We start from the raw sequence: 15,220 nt of genomic DNA, 5'->3' as shown, positions 1-15,220 counted from the left end.
ATCTTGGGTTATAAGGACAGTGTAGAAGGGGGCTAGGGACCCTTCCAGACAGGCCCTATATCCCAAGATCTGATTTCAGGTTTTCTGTTTATCCCAGATTATCTGGCAGTGTGGACTCATATAATCCAGTTCAAAGCAGATAACCTGGGATCGGATCTTGGGTTATAAGGACAGTGTAGAAGGGGTCTAGGGGCCCTTCCAGACAGGCCCTATATCCCAAGATCTGATCCCAGGTTTTCTGTTTATCCCAGATTATCTGGCAGTGCGGACTCATATAATCCAGTTCAAAGCAGATAACCTGGGATCGGATCTTGGGTTATAAGGACAGTGTAGAAGGGGTCTAGGGACCCTTCCAGACAGGCCCTATATCCCAAGATCTGATCCCAGGTTCTCTGTTTATCCCAGATTATCTGGCAGTGCAGACTCATATAATCCAGTTCAAAGTAGATAACCTGGGATCGGATCTTGGGTTATAAGGACAGTGTAGAAGGGGTCTAGGGACCCTTCCAGACAGGCCCTATATCCCAAGATCTGATCCCAGGTTTTCTGTTTATCCCAGATTATCTGGTGGGTCGGGCTCATATAATCCAGTTCAAAGTAGATAACCTGGGATCGGATCTTGGGTTATAAGGACAGTGTAGAAGGGGTCTAGGGCCTGTCTGGAAGGGCCCCTAGACCCCTTCTACACTGTCCTTATAACCCAAGATCCGATCCCAGGTTATCTGCTTTGAACTGGATTATATGAGATAACCTGGGATTGGATCTTGGGTTATAAGGACAGTGTAGAAGGGGTCTAGGGGCCCTTCCAGACAAGCCCTATATCCCAAGATTTGATCCCAGGTTTTCTGTTTATCCCAGATTATCTGGCAGTGTGGGCTCATATAATCCAGTTCAAAGCAGATAACCTGGGATCGGATCTTGGGTTATAAGGACAGTGTAGAAGGGGTCTAGGGGCCCTTCCAGACAGGCCCTATATCCTAAGATCTGATCCCAGGTTTTCTGTTTATCCCAGATTATCTGGCAGTGTGGGCTCATATAATCCAGTTCAAAGCAGATAACCTGGGATCGGATCTTGGGTTATAAGGACAGTGTAGAAGGGGTCTAGGGACCCTTCCAGACAGGCCCTATATCCCAAGATCTGATCCCAGGTTTTCTGTTTATCCCAGATTATCTGGCAGTGCAGACTCATATAATCCAGTTCAAAGCATATAATCTGGGATCGGATCTTGGGTTATAAGGTCAGTGTAGAAGGGGTCTAGGGGCCCTTCCAGACAGGCCCTATATCCCAAGATCTGATCCCAGGTTTTCTGTTTATCCCAGATTATCTGGCAGTGTGGACTCATATAATCCTGTTCAAAGCAGATAACCTGGGATGGGATCTTGGGTTATAAGGACAGTGTAGAAGGGGTCTAGGGGCCCTTCCAGACAGGCCCTATATCCCAAGATCTGATCCCAGTATGATATTTCAAGCCTTGGGAAAAGTTTGAATGAAACAGAATTGAAGAATGCCTGTCAACACCTTCAAACCATTTTGGCTGATAGTGAAGACTGTGATGTGAATGGTGATGATCTGTTTGAAGAGCTACAAATATTTGCAACCATGCTGCCCCCAGGAAGTCATCCAGCTAAAGCGTTGTCTTTCATAACCAAACGTGGTTATGTGGATACTTTCCCAAATGTTTATCTTGCATTGAGAATTCTGTTAACACTTCCAGTATCTGTGGCCAGCGGTGAAAGGAGTTTTTCAAAATTAAAACTTATAAAAACGTACTTAAGATCAACTTTGAGTCAAGAGCGCTTGAGTGGACTAGCAACCTTGGCCATTGAAAATGGCTTGTTGGATGAAATGGAAACAGATATAATAGTACACGAGTTTTCAAAATTGAAAGCCAGAAAAATATCTTTTTAATTTTAAAAGTGTTCAAGTTTATTTGTGTTAAAAAAAAAAAACTGGATGTTAAAGTATCCAGTCAAGTGAAGGGGCCAGATGCTGGCTGTGTTGCCACACCCATTGCAATGGTCCAGGCTGGCATGGCACTTTTGAAGGACAAGAGTTCGCTTTCTTAAAAAGGAGGTGTCTATTCTCCTAGGGCTGCGTTCTCCAAAACAAATCTGATTTACAGACCCAACAAGCATGGGTTTGAGTTCTCTGTTATTAGCAAGACCCTAATCTGAAAAATCTTTTGAAGAGACAGCATGACCAATAAACCTTTGTGTAGTACTTGTAGACCAAAAATAACAACAAAAACTTAAAATTGTTGCTAAGTTTAATAAAATATTTGCATTCTAAAAAAAGTTAATTTGTGTTAATTCTAGGTAATGTAACTATATGAACATAATGTTGTAAGTAAATTTCTGGTTTGTAAGGTAACTCTTTTATTCACCTCTACCTTCTATGTTTTATTTTTCAGTGATTGGTTGGGGGGGGGGGCGCCAAAATAATGTTTGCTTACCTTTGAAAATTACCTAGGGCCGCCTCTGCATATATGGCAGGCATACTCAGAGGTTGTGAGGTCATCCATAGATGTAGGCGAAACATCAGGAAGGAATGCTTCTAGAACATGGTCATACAGCCCGAAAAACCTAGAACAACCCAGGTTTTCTGTTTATCCAGATTATCTGGCAGTACGGCCTCATATAATCCAGTTTAGAGCAGTAAACCTGGGATTATATCCAGGGATATAAGACCTGTCTGTAAGGGCCCTGAGACCCCTTCTTTACTGCCCTATATTCCAGAATCTGATCCCAGATTATCTGCTTATTCCAGATTATATGGCAGTGGAGACTCATATAATCCAGTTTGAAGCAGATTGTCTGGGAGCAGATCCTGGGATATAGGGTAATGGAGATCCAGCCTAAGTAGAACCTGAACAGAAAATCCTCCTGGAAGCAGTGTCCAAATCAGTCTCCGAAATACTTGGCTTAGATTTTATTATGAAAATTACATTTCATGGGTTAAATAATGGTATGCCTCATTTTTGAAATGGGGAAAACCAATGTGATGTAGTGGTAGGATTATTGGACAAGGAAACTATAGGCCATGATTCAAATCCCAGCTCATGGAAAATTACTAGCTGGCTTCGGGCAAGTAACACTCTTTCAGCCTCAGAAAAAAGCAAATTCCTGCTGAACAAATATTGTCAAGAAAACCCATGAGAGGTTTGCCTTAAGGTTATTTTATATCAGAAATGACTTGAAGGGACATGACATAACTTGAAAAGCGGGGAAACAAAGAATAAAATTATAGAATTGGAAAAGACTACAAGGGCAATCCAGTTCAACTCACTGCCATGAAGGAAAATACATTCTTGACAGATGGCCATTCAGCCTGCTTAAAAATTACATAACATAGACTAAGATAGCAAACTCTACTGTAATGTCAGAAAGTTCTTCCTAATATGTAGGTGGAATCTCTTTCCCTCAAATTTGGAACTATTACTCCATGTCCTAGGACCTCATCACACTAGGGGGTAGGAGGAATGGAAAGTAGCATCTTCTCCCCATCACGTTTCATAGTGTTCTGTCTTGAAAGAAGTCAGAGAATTTACTCACCCCCATCACACAAGGATGTGCCTCTGCCCGTTTCTAGTTAAAACATGTACTTCATTCCTCATCACACATTTATCCTCCTCTTTTAAAATATGTTGCTATAACTGCAATTTCAAACACTGTGATGTGATCATTTAATGGGAAGTCACAGGTTCTTTTTTCATTTTTTTTAAAAAATCATACAATTTAGAATTTCAAAGGTTTGAAATTTCACCGTTTCAGCAACTTTTTTTCCAAAATAAGGAGGCAACAATTGTTTACCAGTCTTTCCCCTGTATCTGATGAGCTATGGTGGCATTGAGGGGCATGAAAAGATTGCTCATGTGCACGTCCACACTGAAACATCAGAAAACGGACTGAAAATGGGCAAATGCACCATTTCCCATCTCGTGGAAAAATGTCCATTTCTAAGTGCAGGGAGACAAGTGGAGTTGATTCCAGCCTGTCTTTTAAAGCCACCCGTTTCTACACACTACGGAGATGGAATCTCACAGGTAACCCATGGAACAGGTTGCATGTTCTTTGATGGGCTCCCTGGGATTTCACATTTGAAGTATGTAGAAATGGAGGTCACCCTCTGTGTGATTAGCTTCCTAGTCTCCAGAGCAAAACTCCCCCCCCCCCCCTCCTCTTTTCAAATAGTTAAACATGGTTCTCATGTCTCTGCTCAGCCACCTTTTCTCTTTGGAAATGGGATCTTGAAAGGGGAAGAAGCTGATTTTTCACTACTAGAAGGCTGCTTGCAAGCATTTAGCCGGGGGGGGGGGGGAGCTTGAGGGGCTTCAGCCCTCCCCCCCCCCCCCCCCGAAAATTCTCATGGTGGTCCGCGAGAAGGCCTTATTGGTACATTATTTAAACTGTTATGTTTAACAAATATTCAACATCTGATCACCATGCTCAATATATCCCATATGCATGGGGGTATTGGGGTAACGATACAAAAGGTTTGCTAGGGTAGACCCCCTTTCACTCAGACTCAGCCCCCCCCCCCCCCAGAATAAAATCCTGGCTACGGACCTGGCTGCCTGGAACTAAAGCTAGGTTTAGATTTTGTGGACACAACAATAAACTATTGGTTTTGCTTGCCCTCAGGTTTGACTGTGTAGTGTACACTTTTTTCGGAAATGTGATTCTCTAGCCCAGGCATGGACAAACCAGGTGTTTTGGACTGGTAGGCTGTTAGGAATTGTGGGAGTTGAAGTCCAAAACACTTGGAGGGACCAAGTTTGCCCATACCTGCTCTAACCACTCTCCAAGTCCTCTGTACAGAGAGTGTATTTGCTAGCAGATCTAAAGGATGGTGGTATTTTTCAACTTTGTTTGTGTACATGTATACTATTTCTATGTCTTGTGAGTACTAATGTGCCATGGTCAGAGGCAAATCTGTTGCTTTGTAAAGAGGATTTGCCTTTTTATAACTTGTAAAATAACTGATTGTACCATCTCCTCATTATGGTAGAACTTGGAAAAGATTCATTCATCATAATAATAATCATATAACCTATCCCCCAGAGCCTTTTGACAGTTGTATTTAACAGATTTCCTTAAAGCAGTAGTTCCCAATCTTTTTTTGACCAGGGACCACTCTCCCAACATTAGTACCAAAAGGGTTCCACATTGGCTTTTGGTTAACTTTGGATTTCGTTTGGTTATCTGGGGTGCTGGTTCAGAAAATTGCATTGGATAGACCATATCAGCTCTAGTTTCTGATACAGAACATATGACATCTAGTAGTTGCCGTCTTCTCGCTCACAGAAAACCGTATTTAATAAGCCCCAGCACTATAAGAGGGCTCCGCAAGACAAATCGCTTTTGTTGCAATGCTGTAGTAACGGTGAGACCATATTTTAGTTCTTCGGGACCACTGGTGGTCCATGGACCACAGCTTGGGAACCACTGCTTTAAAGGGACATGTCTGAATGTATACTGAATGCATTAAAAAGTAAAGCTGTATTCTACAAAGAATAGTTGTTAAAAGCCATGTAATCTACCTAATGCACAATAGAGAGGCAACACTGGTCTAGAATTCAATTGTTTATGGATATGTGGAGGAACGTGGAGGAAGCTAGGCTTATCCCAAGGAAGAAGAGGCCTCTGTAAGTCTTTATTGATATCATATCTTCTTCCATTCTAAATGATATCATATTTTCTTTCATTCTCAATAAGCAAAACCAGCACTTTGAAATCTTTTACTTCCAGAGAGACAAAACACAAAAGGAACAAATGTTTATTTTGCATCGGTCATGTTTCTTTCACCTAGAAACAAGAGTTCCCTGCACAGGGCAAAGCTTTATACTTCTTTCTTTCTTGATATATATATTTTACATGCCCATTTATTACCTCTTTAATGTTCATTATGTTGAATACCCTCCCTCTCCCACACACTAGAGACATAAATACATTTATCTACAACACATCAAAACAAATCTCTATATGGCAGTTTCTGTATTCTGTTACTTTGCATTTGGTTTTTTCACACATACTTAAACTTCTTAGCTTGAGCATTATTTCTTTGCTTATTACACAAAGAGCTAGAAAAAACAAAAAACAAAAGGGAGCAGTATTTTCATAAGGCACTATTTCTCGTCCAAACTTGAAGGATACCATAAGGGCTAATGATGTTTCCTGTTCCTTCCATTAAGCGTTAACATACCTTTGTCGAACTTGCAAGGTAGTTGGAGCTAGAATATGTACTCTTGTGGCCTTTTTTTTTTTTGCCATTGTTCAATATAAAACCAGTTCAGAAACTTCAATTTCAATTATGGGCTTTGTGGGTGGTTTTGAGTAGATTTAGATTAGATTTTAATTTGGATTAGTATGTAGATTAGTAGTAGATGTAGTATGATTTGCCATTTTTTTATGTCGCCAACTGTACAAATAAACATTATCTCCCCCTTCACAGCATTTTCAAAATGGGATCCCATGTGATAGAGATCTTGCCTCCCCCTACTAAGCATATCATCAAACTTACAGTAAACCTTTAACATGAATGGCTACTCCTGTGCACATCACCTTTCAATCTGAGAAACTTCAGTAATGAAAATTTATTTTTCTCTTGGAAGCACCACAAACTCCAAAGGTGGGGAAGAGAAAGAATTTTTCATTCATACACAATGTTCTTTTGTTACAATGGATTTGAATTAATAGTTACAGAAGGCAAGAAAAAAGAAGTGCAATGTTATGAGATGAGGTCTTCAGGGACTGTTGGCTGCATCTGGAAAACATGGAAGAAACAGCAGGACCACCATGGGATTTTCTGCTGTTGTGAAGAATTTGCACCAAAATCAGATAATTATTGCATATACCATATAGGTCACTCCACCCCTGCCAAATACTTCTGGCATTGTTTTGCAAACAATGCCATTTTGAAAGAAATCCGTTGAGAGAAGTAGCTATTCAGTTACAAAAGCCTTTTAATTCCAATGTGCAGCTGTCATGTTCTTTGGAATATAGCTAGAGATCACTTGCATTTCAAATACACATCATTCAAATACACGTCCTCTTTTCTACTGCAAAGCAACAAGGATAAAATCACCATAGTAGAAATAATGAGATTTTCTCCCATTGTTGACCAAAATGAGGAGTTGTGCCAGTTAGACCATATGCACAGACATTTGTGAGGAGGGTCCTGGAACAGCCCCATACTGTCTATTTTCGCAGGCATTGGCTGTTGGCTGGTTGTTGCTGGGAGGACTGATCATATGCATCCCATGATCCATCCCAGCTGGGAGATACTGCCTCTCTCCAAAGGCTCCATTGGAAGGTGAAGAGCAAAGTAAAGTGCTTTGGGTAGTGGCTAGTTTCTCAGGGCTTCCTGCCAATCTTGGAGAAGCTGAGAAATTGTACCCATACAGATTGTATGGGTTATGAAGGGAGAAGGCATTGTAGGAGCTCTGTTGCATGTGCCCACTGCTATACATGGGAGAAGAAGAAGAGCTGGAAGCAGAATTACCTGCTTGCATGACATACTGGAACTGAGAAGTTGGCAATGATCCCAGCTGGCCATTGTAGGACTCCATCTTGCCATTGTTAGGCAGTGAAGAAGGCATAGGTATTCCTGAGATTAAGGATTGGGTCCGCTGAGGCATGAAATTTTCAGAGGGCTGAATGGCAGAACCAGCACCACTCTGGAGCCGATTGTATCCACTGTCGCTCAGCCCAGGGTAGCTCTGCAAGGCAGTCATGTTGCTTCTTGCACATGGAGGGTAATCAGAGAGGTTAAGGTTACAGAGTTGGCTCTCCCGGCAACCAACATTGAAAGAATTGGGAGGCAAATGAAAGGCTGGTGGTGAACATGACGGAGAAAGCAGGTGAGAAGATGCAGAAGGTGAGGGGGTTCCTGTACTTGAAGTAGTTGGGGAAGTGCCTGTGCTGCCCCCTAGAAAATAAATCAAAAATCATTCTAAGCAATTCATGAATCCAAAATAAAAGCAAAAAAAAAGTACAGGTATGTTAAGAAAGCCTATGACAAAGAAGTTGCTTTTTACAAAGTCTTTTTTATATCTCCCAACCTCAACTTTCCTCCTTATTCTCTATCTAGCTGGATTTTTTGGAACTGTAATTGGTAGAATAGTAAAGGAGGTGTTGTGTTACAACAGCATGCCTGCAATGAACCATGCAATAAAGCTTAAACTGGGAATGGATGGGATTTTTCTCTTGCCAATCCCACTCCAGTGGTGTGAGCCTGACTACATGCAAAGGAAATACCTGTGGTCTCCAGAAACCCTTACTATGCACAGCAAATAAAGCAAAGAGAAAGGAAAGAGCAAATGGGCCTTCTCATTGACTATTCTTAGCACGTAAACAGATTTTTAAGTATTGCCAACAAAAATGGAAATCATAAAAACAGTGGAAGCTGGTACAAGAAAAATAATCCCTAAACCCATGCTGGTGCTTTGCTTTCATTGTAATGTCTGTATCTAGTGCCACATATTATGTTAAGAAACACACCTACTTTGTTCCTGAGGAATACTGCATTCCTAGATATTTTTCCCTTAACTGTTTTATTAAAAATTATCACACGTATAGCAAGAGTAACAGTTAATACCGCCCTCCAGATATCATTCTCAGGGATGGGGACACGTCTCCCAGATACAGTCAGTCAATCTCTCATTGTGATTCAATGACTAGAATTGATGCTTACTATTCAGACAATCCAGACAAGACAGGGGTGCTTTTGATCAATTGGAAGGCAGATCAGGTCATAGGGATCCAGCTTGTGCTAGAAGGGCTACACTCCCCCTGAAGACAGAAGTCCAAAGTTTGGAAGGACTCCTGTGTTCACTGTTGGACTTGAAGGCCTAGATTTCTGCAGTGGCCACAAATGACTTTGCATATTTAAAACCTGTGCACCATCTGCGCCCATTCTTTGAAACACTGGATCTGGCGATAGTAGTACATGTATTGGTTGCACCCTGTTTGGATTACCGCAACACACTCTATTTGGGCCTACCTTTGAAGAGTGTTTGGAAACTTTGGCTGGTCCAAAGAGTTGTGGCCAAATTGTTAACTGAGGATGGTCCATGTGGTCTTTTCCAACTCAATTATTCTATTGTTCTATGGCCTGACAAGAGCATGCCAGGATCTCTATAATAATCTACATTTTCACTGATCATAATACACACAGAGAAAACACTCTACTGTTCTAAATATAACATAGTTAATACATGAGGTACAAGACCGAGGGCTTGTCTACACTGTGTGGGGAAAAAATCTTGATTTCAATTACATTTTCCCTTTCCATATTGACTTTACATTGATCCTGTTAATACCACACTGAGCACAGATATTATGGTGAGTTTGCCTTAAGCTGTCATATGTTTCCTGCTAAGAATCCTCCACAATCTCCATTCATTCATATTATTAGTGGCCATACATCCCTGGGTTCTTGACTTCTTTTTCTTCCCACCTTGGAAATGAATGTGTGTGTGTGTGTGTGTGTGTGCTCACTTTAGTTGTTAGTAACCAATACTATTGCTTTCCCCTGTCATATTCCAACTGCCATTTGACAACCATCATTGTTGTAGACTACACCTCCTCAACCTGTGGCCCTCCAGCTGTTTGGGCCTCCAACTCCCAGAAATTCTGATCATTGAACAAACTGGCTAGCATTTCTGGGAGTTGGAGGCCCAAACAGCTGGAGGGTTGCAGGTTGAGGAGGCCTGTTGTAGACAGTCATTTATTTGAGATTAAACTTTATTTGTTGTTGGGGTTTTTTGCTGACTAGTAGCATGATGGAGGCCACATTGGAGTGTGTCTGGTATTATGTGGCTTGCTGCAAGCGAATGTTGCAGCACAATATATGATGGACACAAATCATTGCAGGTATAAATCGCAGCAACAAAGACCAGCAGCAAAAGAGACAGAGTTCCTGCAATGCAGTGCTTGGCTTTGCAGGGGGTCCTGGCACTGGTTTGGATACTCTACCCACAGCTGTGAAGATTCCTCAGGGGCCCAGGGAGTCTCGTTGGTGGTGGGAGTACCCAAGCAGCAAGGACTGATGGAACCAGTCCACAACTTCAGAATGTCCCAGGCCATGTTTTTCAAGATAGTGGATGTGCTTCATCCACAAGTGCAGAAGAAAGACACCCTCACGAGGAGGGCCATTCCTGTGGAGGAAAGGGTTGCCATTACTTTTGGCTCCTCACAAATTGGTCTTTTTATTGCCTGGTTGATGATCCGTTTGGAGTTGGCCGATCTAGTGTGGTGGACATTTTTGTTGAAGTGATACTGATGATCACTTCACACCATTTTCCTCTGAAATTTTCAGGAGTTGGGTATTGTATGGCCACAATTCCCAAAAGGTTTATTACTGATATTCTGATTTGTGCATAAATTTTCATTCCATTCTATTTCAGCATCCCTTTCCCCTTAATGATATGCTGATATGCACATAAATCATAATTCCAGCCCATATTGTTGTTGTTGTTGTTACTATTATTTTTATCAATTATTATTATTTGTCACCCACTTTTCTTCACAGCTTGAGGTAGAATATAACACAGTAAAATACATAGATAAAACACAAGATAATTAAAATACATGATTAAAGACATAGAAATTAAAACAGTTCTGTGCACCACAATTCGAAAAGGATATTGACAATCTGGAATAGGTCCAGAGAAGGATGACCAAAATTATCCAAAGTTTGGAAGTCAATCACTACAAGGAGTGCCTAAGGGAGCTGCATATGCTTAGCTTGGGGGGGGGGGGGATGCTGAGAGGAGACATGATAGTCAAGTTGAAGAAAGGATGTTACATTGAGGAAGGGGCAAGCTTGTTTGATGATGCTCTAGAGACTTGGAATCAGAACAATGGATTCAAATAGCAGAAAAAAGAGATTCCACCTAAACATCAGGAAGAACCTTTTGATGATAAGAGCTCTTTTGACAATGGCATATGCTGCTTCGAAGAATGATGAAATGGAGATTTTTAAGCAGATGCTGGATAGCCATCTGTTGGAAGTGCTTTGAGTGTGTGTTCCTACATGGTAGGGAGTTGGACTAGATGGCTCATGTGGTCTCTTCCAACTCTGTGATTCTATGATTCTATCTCTCAGTGGCCTTCAACACCATCAATCATGGTATCCTTCTGGAATGCCGGAGGGGGTGGGGTGGGGTCAGAGCCATACTTCTCAGGTAGGTTCCAGGTGGTGGTACTCAGAGATAGCTACTCCTCCAAAATAGGTGCTGTTGTGTGGCATTCTACAAGGTGCCATTCTATTCCCAATGCTTTTTAATATTTATATGAAACTGTTGGCAGGAATCATCCAGAGGCATGGCTGCTATCAGTGTACTGATGATACACATACATTTCTCCATGCCTTCAAAAACAGCCTTAGCTAAGTATAGAGTGTCTCTTCTGAATGAATACCTGGAGGAGATAATGGGCTAAACTGAATGGAAAACAGAATCCAGATTAGACAGATGTGCTTACTATTAAAGGGTTCTAACCTGAGGTTAGCGGTATGTCAACTAGTTCTCGAAACACTCCCCTTGAAAGGCTATGTTAGCAGCTTGGGAGTGAGCCTGGATCTGTCTTACCAAATGTTAACCCAGATAGATGTGATGGTTAGTCTTATTATTTATTAATTTATTTACCTTACTTATATACCGCTGTTCTCAGCCCGAAGGCGACTCACAGCGGTTCACAACAAATACGAACAGCAAAAATTCAGTGCTACAGTATAGAAACTGTTAACAACCTAACACATTACACAATTAATAAACAGTTACTACAATACCCATTCACTGTCGTCTTGTCATCAAAAACATGTTCCAGATTCGTTGTCCATTGTTCCATTCCAGTGTTCATTAACCAATCATTGCACTAATTATTGGAACGCCTGCTCAAACAGCCAGGTCTTCACTTTTTTGCGGAATACCATTAGAGATGGTGCTAGTCTAATGTCCGTAGGAAAGGCGTTCCACAGCCGAGGAGCCACCACCGAGAAGGCCCTATCTCTCGTCCCTGCCAGCCGAGCTTGAGAAGCAGGCGGGATCGAGAGCAGGGTCTCCCCGGAAGATCTCAAAGTCCTGGTGGGTTCATAGGCAGAGATGCGGTCGGATAGGTAGCTTGGGCCGGAACCGTTTAGGGCTTTAAAGGCCAACGGCAGCACTTTGAATTCAGCCCGGTAGCAGATCGGTAGCCAGTGGAGTTGGCGCAACAGGGGGGTTGTATGCTCCCTGCGCTCCGCTCCTGTTAAAATCATGGCTGCCGAGCGTTGGACTAGTTGGAGCTTCCGAGCTGTCTTCAAAGGCAACCCCACGTAGAGAGCGTTGCAGTAGTCTAAACAGGATGTAACCAGAGCGTGGACTACCGTGGCCAAGTCAGACTTATGCTCAACTTATGATCTTATGCCCATCTCTAGTGGGAACATCTAGGAATTAGCATATTACACTTATACTAAAATCATTCCACTGTTTACCAATTAGTTTCTTGGCAAAGTACGGTATTGGTTGAAGCCTACATGGTTCAGATCAATTTTAAACTATGGATTTTAAATGTATTTTATTGGTATTGGTGCTTAAAATCTTTGTTCTGTGCCTTTTAATATTTGTATTTTAATAGTTTTATGTTTTATCTATATATTTTCCTTATGTTGGGTAATAAATACAATTTATTATTGTTTTAATATTATTATTAAAACACAAAATGTGATTTTGTAAATATTTGAATGAAGAAGCTTGTATCAATGTTTGTCCATCTACTGTCATCTACTGTGAAGAAACTCTTTTGTATACAAAAACCATTTTAAGCAAAATTAATCAGCAGCTCACTATGATAACATAAACTAATCTGCTTTAAGTGTCTATCCATCCAACTTTTCAGAGTACAAAACAATAATTATTCTGTTATGGATTACTTCCACTGGAAAATGCTGTTATATTAATTCAGAATAAACGGAAAAATAAAGGAATAAGAATAAAATCTAGTCTTACATCCTAAGATTGAAACAATATTTAAATGTTGTAAATATTAAAAATTCTAGCACACATTCGTATTAAAGACCTAAATTGTTAATTAATACACAAAGGTATCAACTGTTCCTGTATGCATTTTGGAGGATGGAGGAAGAGAGAAAGCATTTTAAAAGCAGCCAGCCTTGATCTGTGTTATCAAATGCGACCCTCTTTCCTTCTCTCTTTCCTTCTCCCTTTCTTAAATTGGAATCCTCTGCCCTCAGAAATATGTCCTCCCTCCCTCACTAATATACTATAATAAAACTAAAAAGTACAGTATAACTACAAACACCTAGTCTGCTCAAGCAGATTGTGCCCACTATTTTCTAAAGTGAGAGCTTCTGGCCATAGATGATGGAATAGAAGGCATGTTTTCACATTTGAAAATACCTTGGGGTGGGTGAGAGTTGATTACAAGCAGTGTTAATCAAAGTGTTGATCTAGCGACTGGGATTGGGCCTCAGGCCATTTAGGTGCCAGTCTTTGGAGAGTTTCCAAGAAAGAAAGTAAAGAAAGTATCTGTGTGTGGTATTCCCCAGGTATTACACAAGAAGGAACTGAGGTTTCACTTGGTAATGTAGTAATGAGAGTTCTGCAGCTTCACTGAACTTGTTGAACACCAGCTCTCTGGCCATTTGTCATCCAGCTGAAACTGATGGGAATTACCATTCAGCAACAACTGGAGGGCCACAATTGCTGTGGTCTTGTGGCAAGGGGTCCTTTTTAACTCTCTGGCCTCCATTTCCTAAAGAAAAGTGGTATTGGTAAGAAACAACACTTACTTTACAGGCTATTTGGAAGGATGGGTTAGTAATTCTGTCTGTCTAATGAGTCCAGAGATCAACTTTGCTCTGAACCACTTTGACCTGGCAACCACATGAGCAAGAATTGTTCTGGGTCTGGTTTTAACACGGGCAATTTGTTTTTTATATCCAGCTGTTGTTCTGGTACCTTCTTGTGAGCTACGCAAAACTGCTTCAGTAGTTAACTCTGTGGAGCCCTTGGAGCTACATGAGCATGCTGAGAAGCTCCGTGGTTCCCTCCCCTCCTCCCCCCCTTCCAAGCTTTTCCTTCTCTTTCCTGCTCCTCCCATTTCCCCTTTCCCCAAAAGCCTTTTCCCCTTGGCCCCAAAACCCTTTTCCTCTCACTTCCTTTGCCCACAAAAGATTTTTTTCTTCACTTCCATCACCCTCAAAAGACTTTTTTCCTCGTCTCCCTTATGGTCAAAAGCCATTTTTCCTCACTTTCCTTGCTACGAAAAGCCTTTTTCCTCACCTTCCTCACCACCCACATCCTTTACCCCATGCCTTCCTTGCTTCCAAAACCCTATTTCCCTCCCACCGCTCAGGGAATGCTTTGTTGTACTTTTCCTGCAAGGCAGAAGGTGTTTGGACTGGATGGCCCCTAGGGTCTTCCACTGAAATAGTTAAGTTTGTGTTGGTCAGAAAGATTGCCCATTATATATATATACACACATCATATATAATATATAAACATTTCTGGGGGCTCCACAAGAAACTTTTGCCTTAAAGGGGGCTTAGTGGCTAAAAAAAGTTTGAGAACCCCTGGACTAGGCAACCTAAGACATGCATTACTCCTAGGCAATGAGCTCTACTAAGATTGATATTATGCATACCTAAAATAATGCAAGAGTCAGGCCTGTAGCCAGGATTTTGATTCGGGGGGGGGGGGGGGGCTGAGTCTGGGTGAAAGAGGGTCTACTCTAGCAAACCTTTTGTATCGTTACCCTAATACTCCCATACATATGGGATATATGGAGAATGGTGATTAGATCATGATATTAATAAACATAACAGTTTAAATAATGTACCAGTAAGGCCTTCTCGCGGAGCACCAAGAGAATTTCAGGGGGGGGGGGGGCTGAAACCCCTATAGCCCCCCCCCCCGGCTACATGCCTGGCAAGAATTAAAATTATTTATAGAATAATTTGAAAGGAATTACCAAGGCAATTTTATCTAATCTCCTACAAGCAGGACTATACAGCTAAATCACTTCAGGAGGTGCATCCATCCATTTATTTATTTATTTAAGTCCTGAAACTTAGCCATTGTTCAAAGTCTCCATGAAAAATTCAATGTGAAGCCCATACACTTTATTGACACGAAGTAGGTTGTCAGTGCAGGATCCTTCCAGAATCTGAGGTTCTTGGACTAAAACCTGAGGCCTAGAGAGGGCCGTAGGAAATGTC

The 15,220-nt window shown here is 41.4% G+C and overlaps 1 protein-coding gene across 4 annotated transcripts in view; it reads right to left on the bottom strand.

The window, feature by feature from the left end:
• The window catches only part of TBX15 (T-box transcription factor 15), a 109,696-nt gene that overhangs the window by 35,968 nt on the left and 58,508 nt on the right, over nucleotides 1-15,220 (bottom strand). Inside the window, exons 8-9 of one of the 4 annotated variants that reach the window (XR_009630648.2) lie at nucleotides 9,976-10,157; nucleotides 7,839-7,927 (exon numbers count right to left, since the gene is read on the bottom strand). The exons of 2 other annotated variants lie outside the window; for them this stretch is intronic. Coding sequence is in view for 1 of the 2 variants with exons in the window: in XM_060762574.2 (XP_060618557.2) it covers nucleotides 7,143-7,927 (785 nt within the window). In the remaining variant the exon portion in view is untranslated. Of the gene's footprint in view, nucleotides 1-5,762; nucleotides 7,928-9,975; nucleotides 10,158-15,220 lie in introns of those variants that run through there. One more of the 4 variants, XM_060762574.2, reaches the window with a different exon arrangement.

This window comes from Anolis sagrei, chromosome 2 (assembly GCF_037176765.1).
Source record: "Anolis sagrei isolate rAnoSag1 chromosome 2, rAnoSag1.mat, whole genome shotgun sequence".
NCBI lineage: Eukaryota > Metazoa > Chordata > Lepidosauria > Squamata > Dactyloidae > Anolis > Anolis sagrei.
This window is presented reverse-complemented; position numbering and strand designations above follow the sequence as displayed.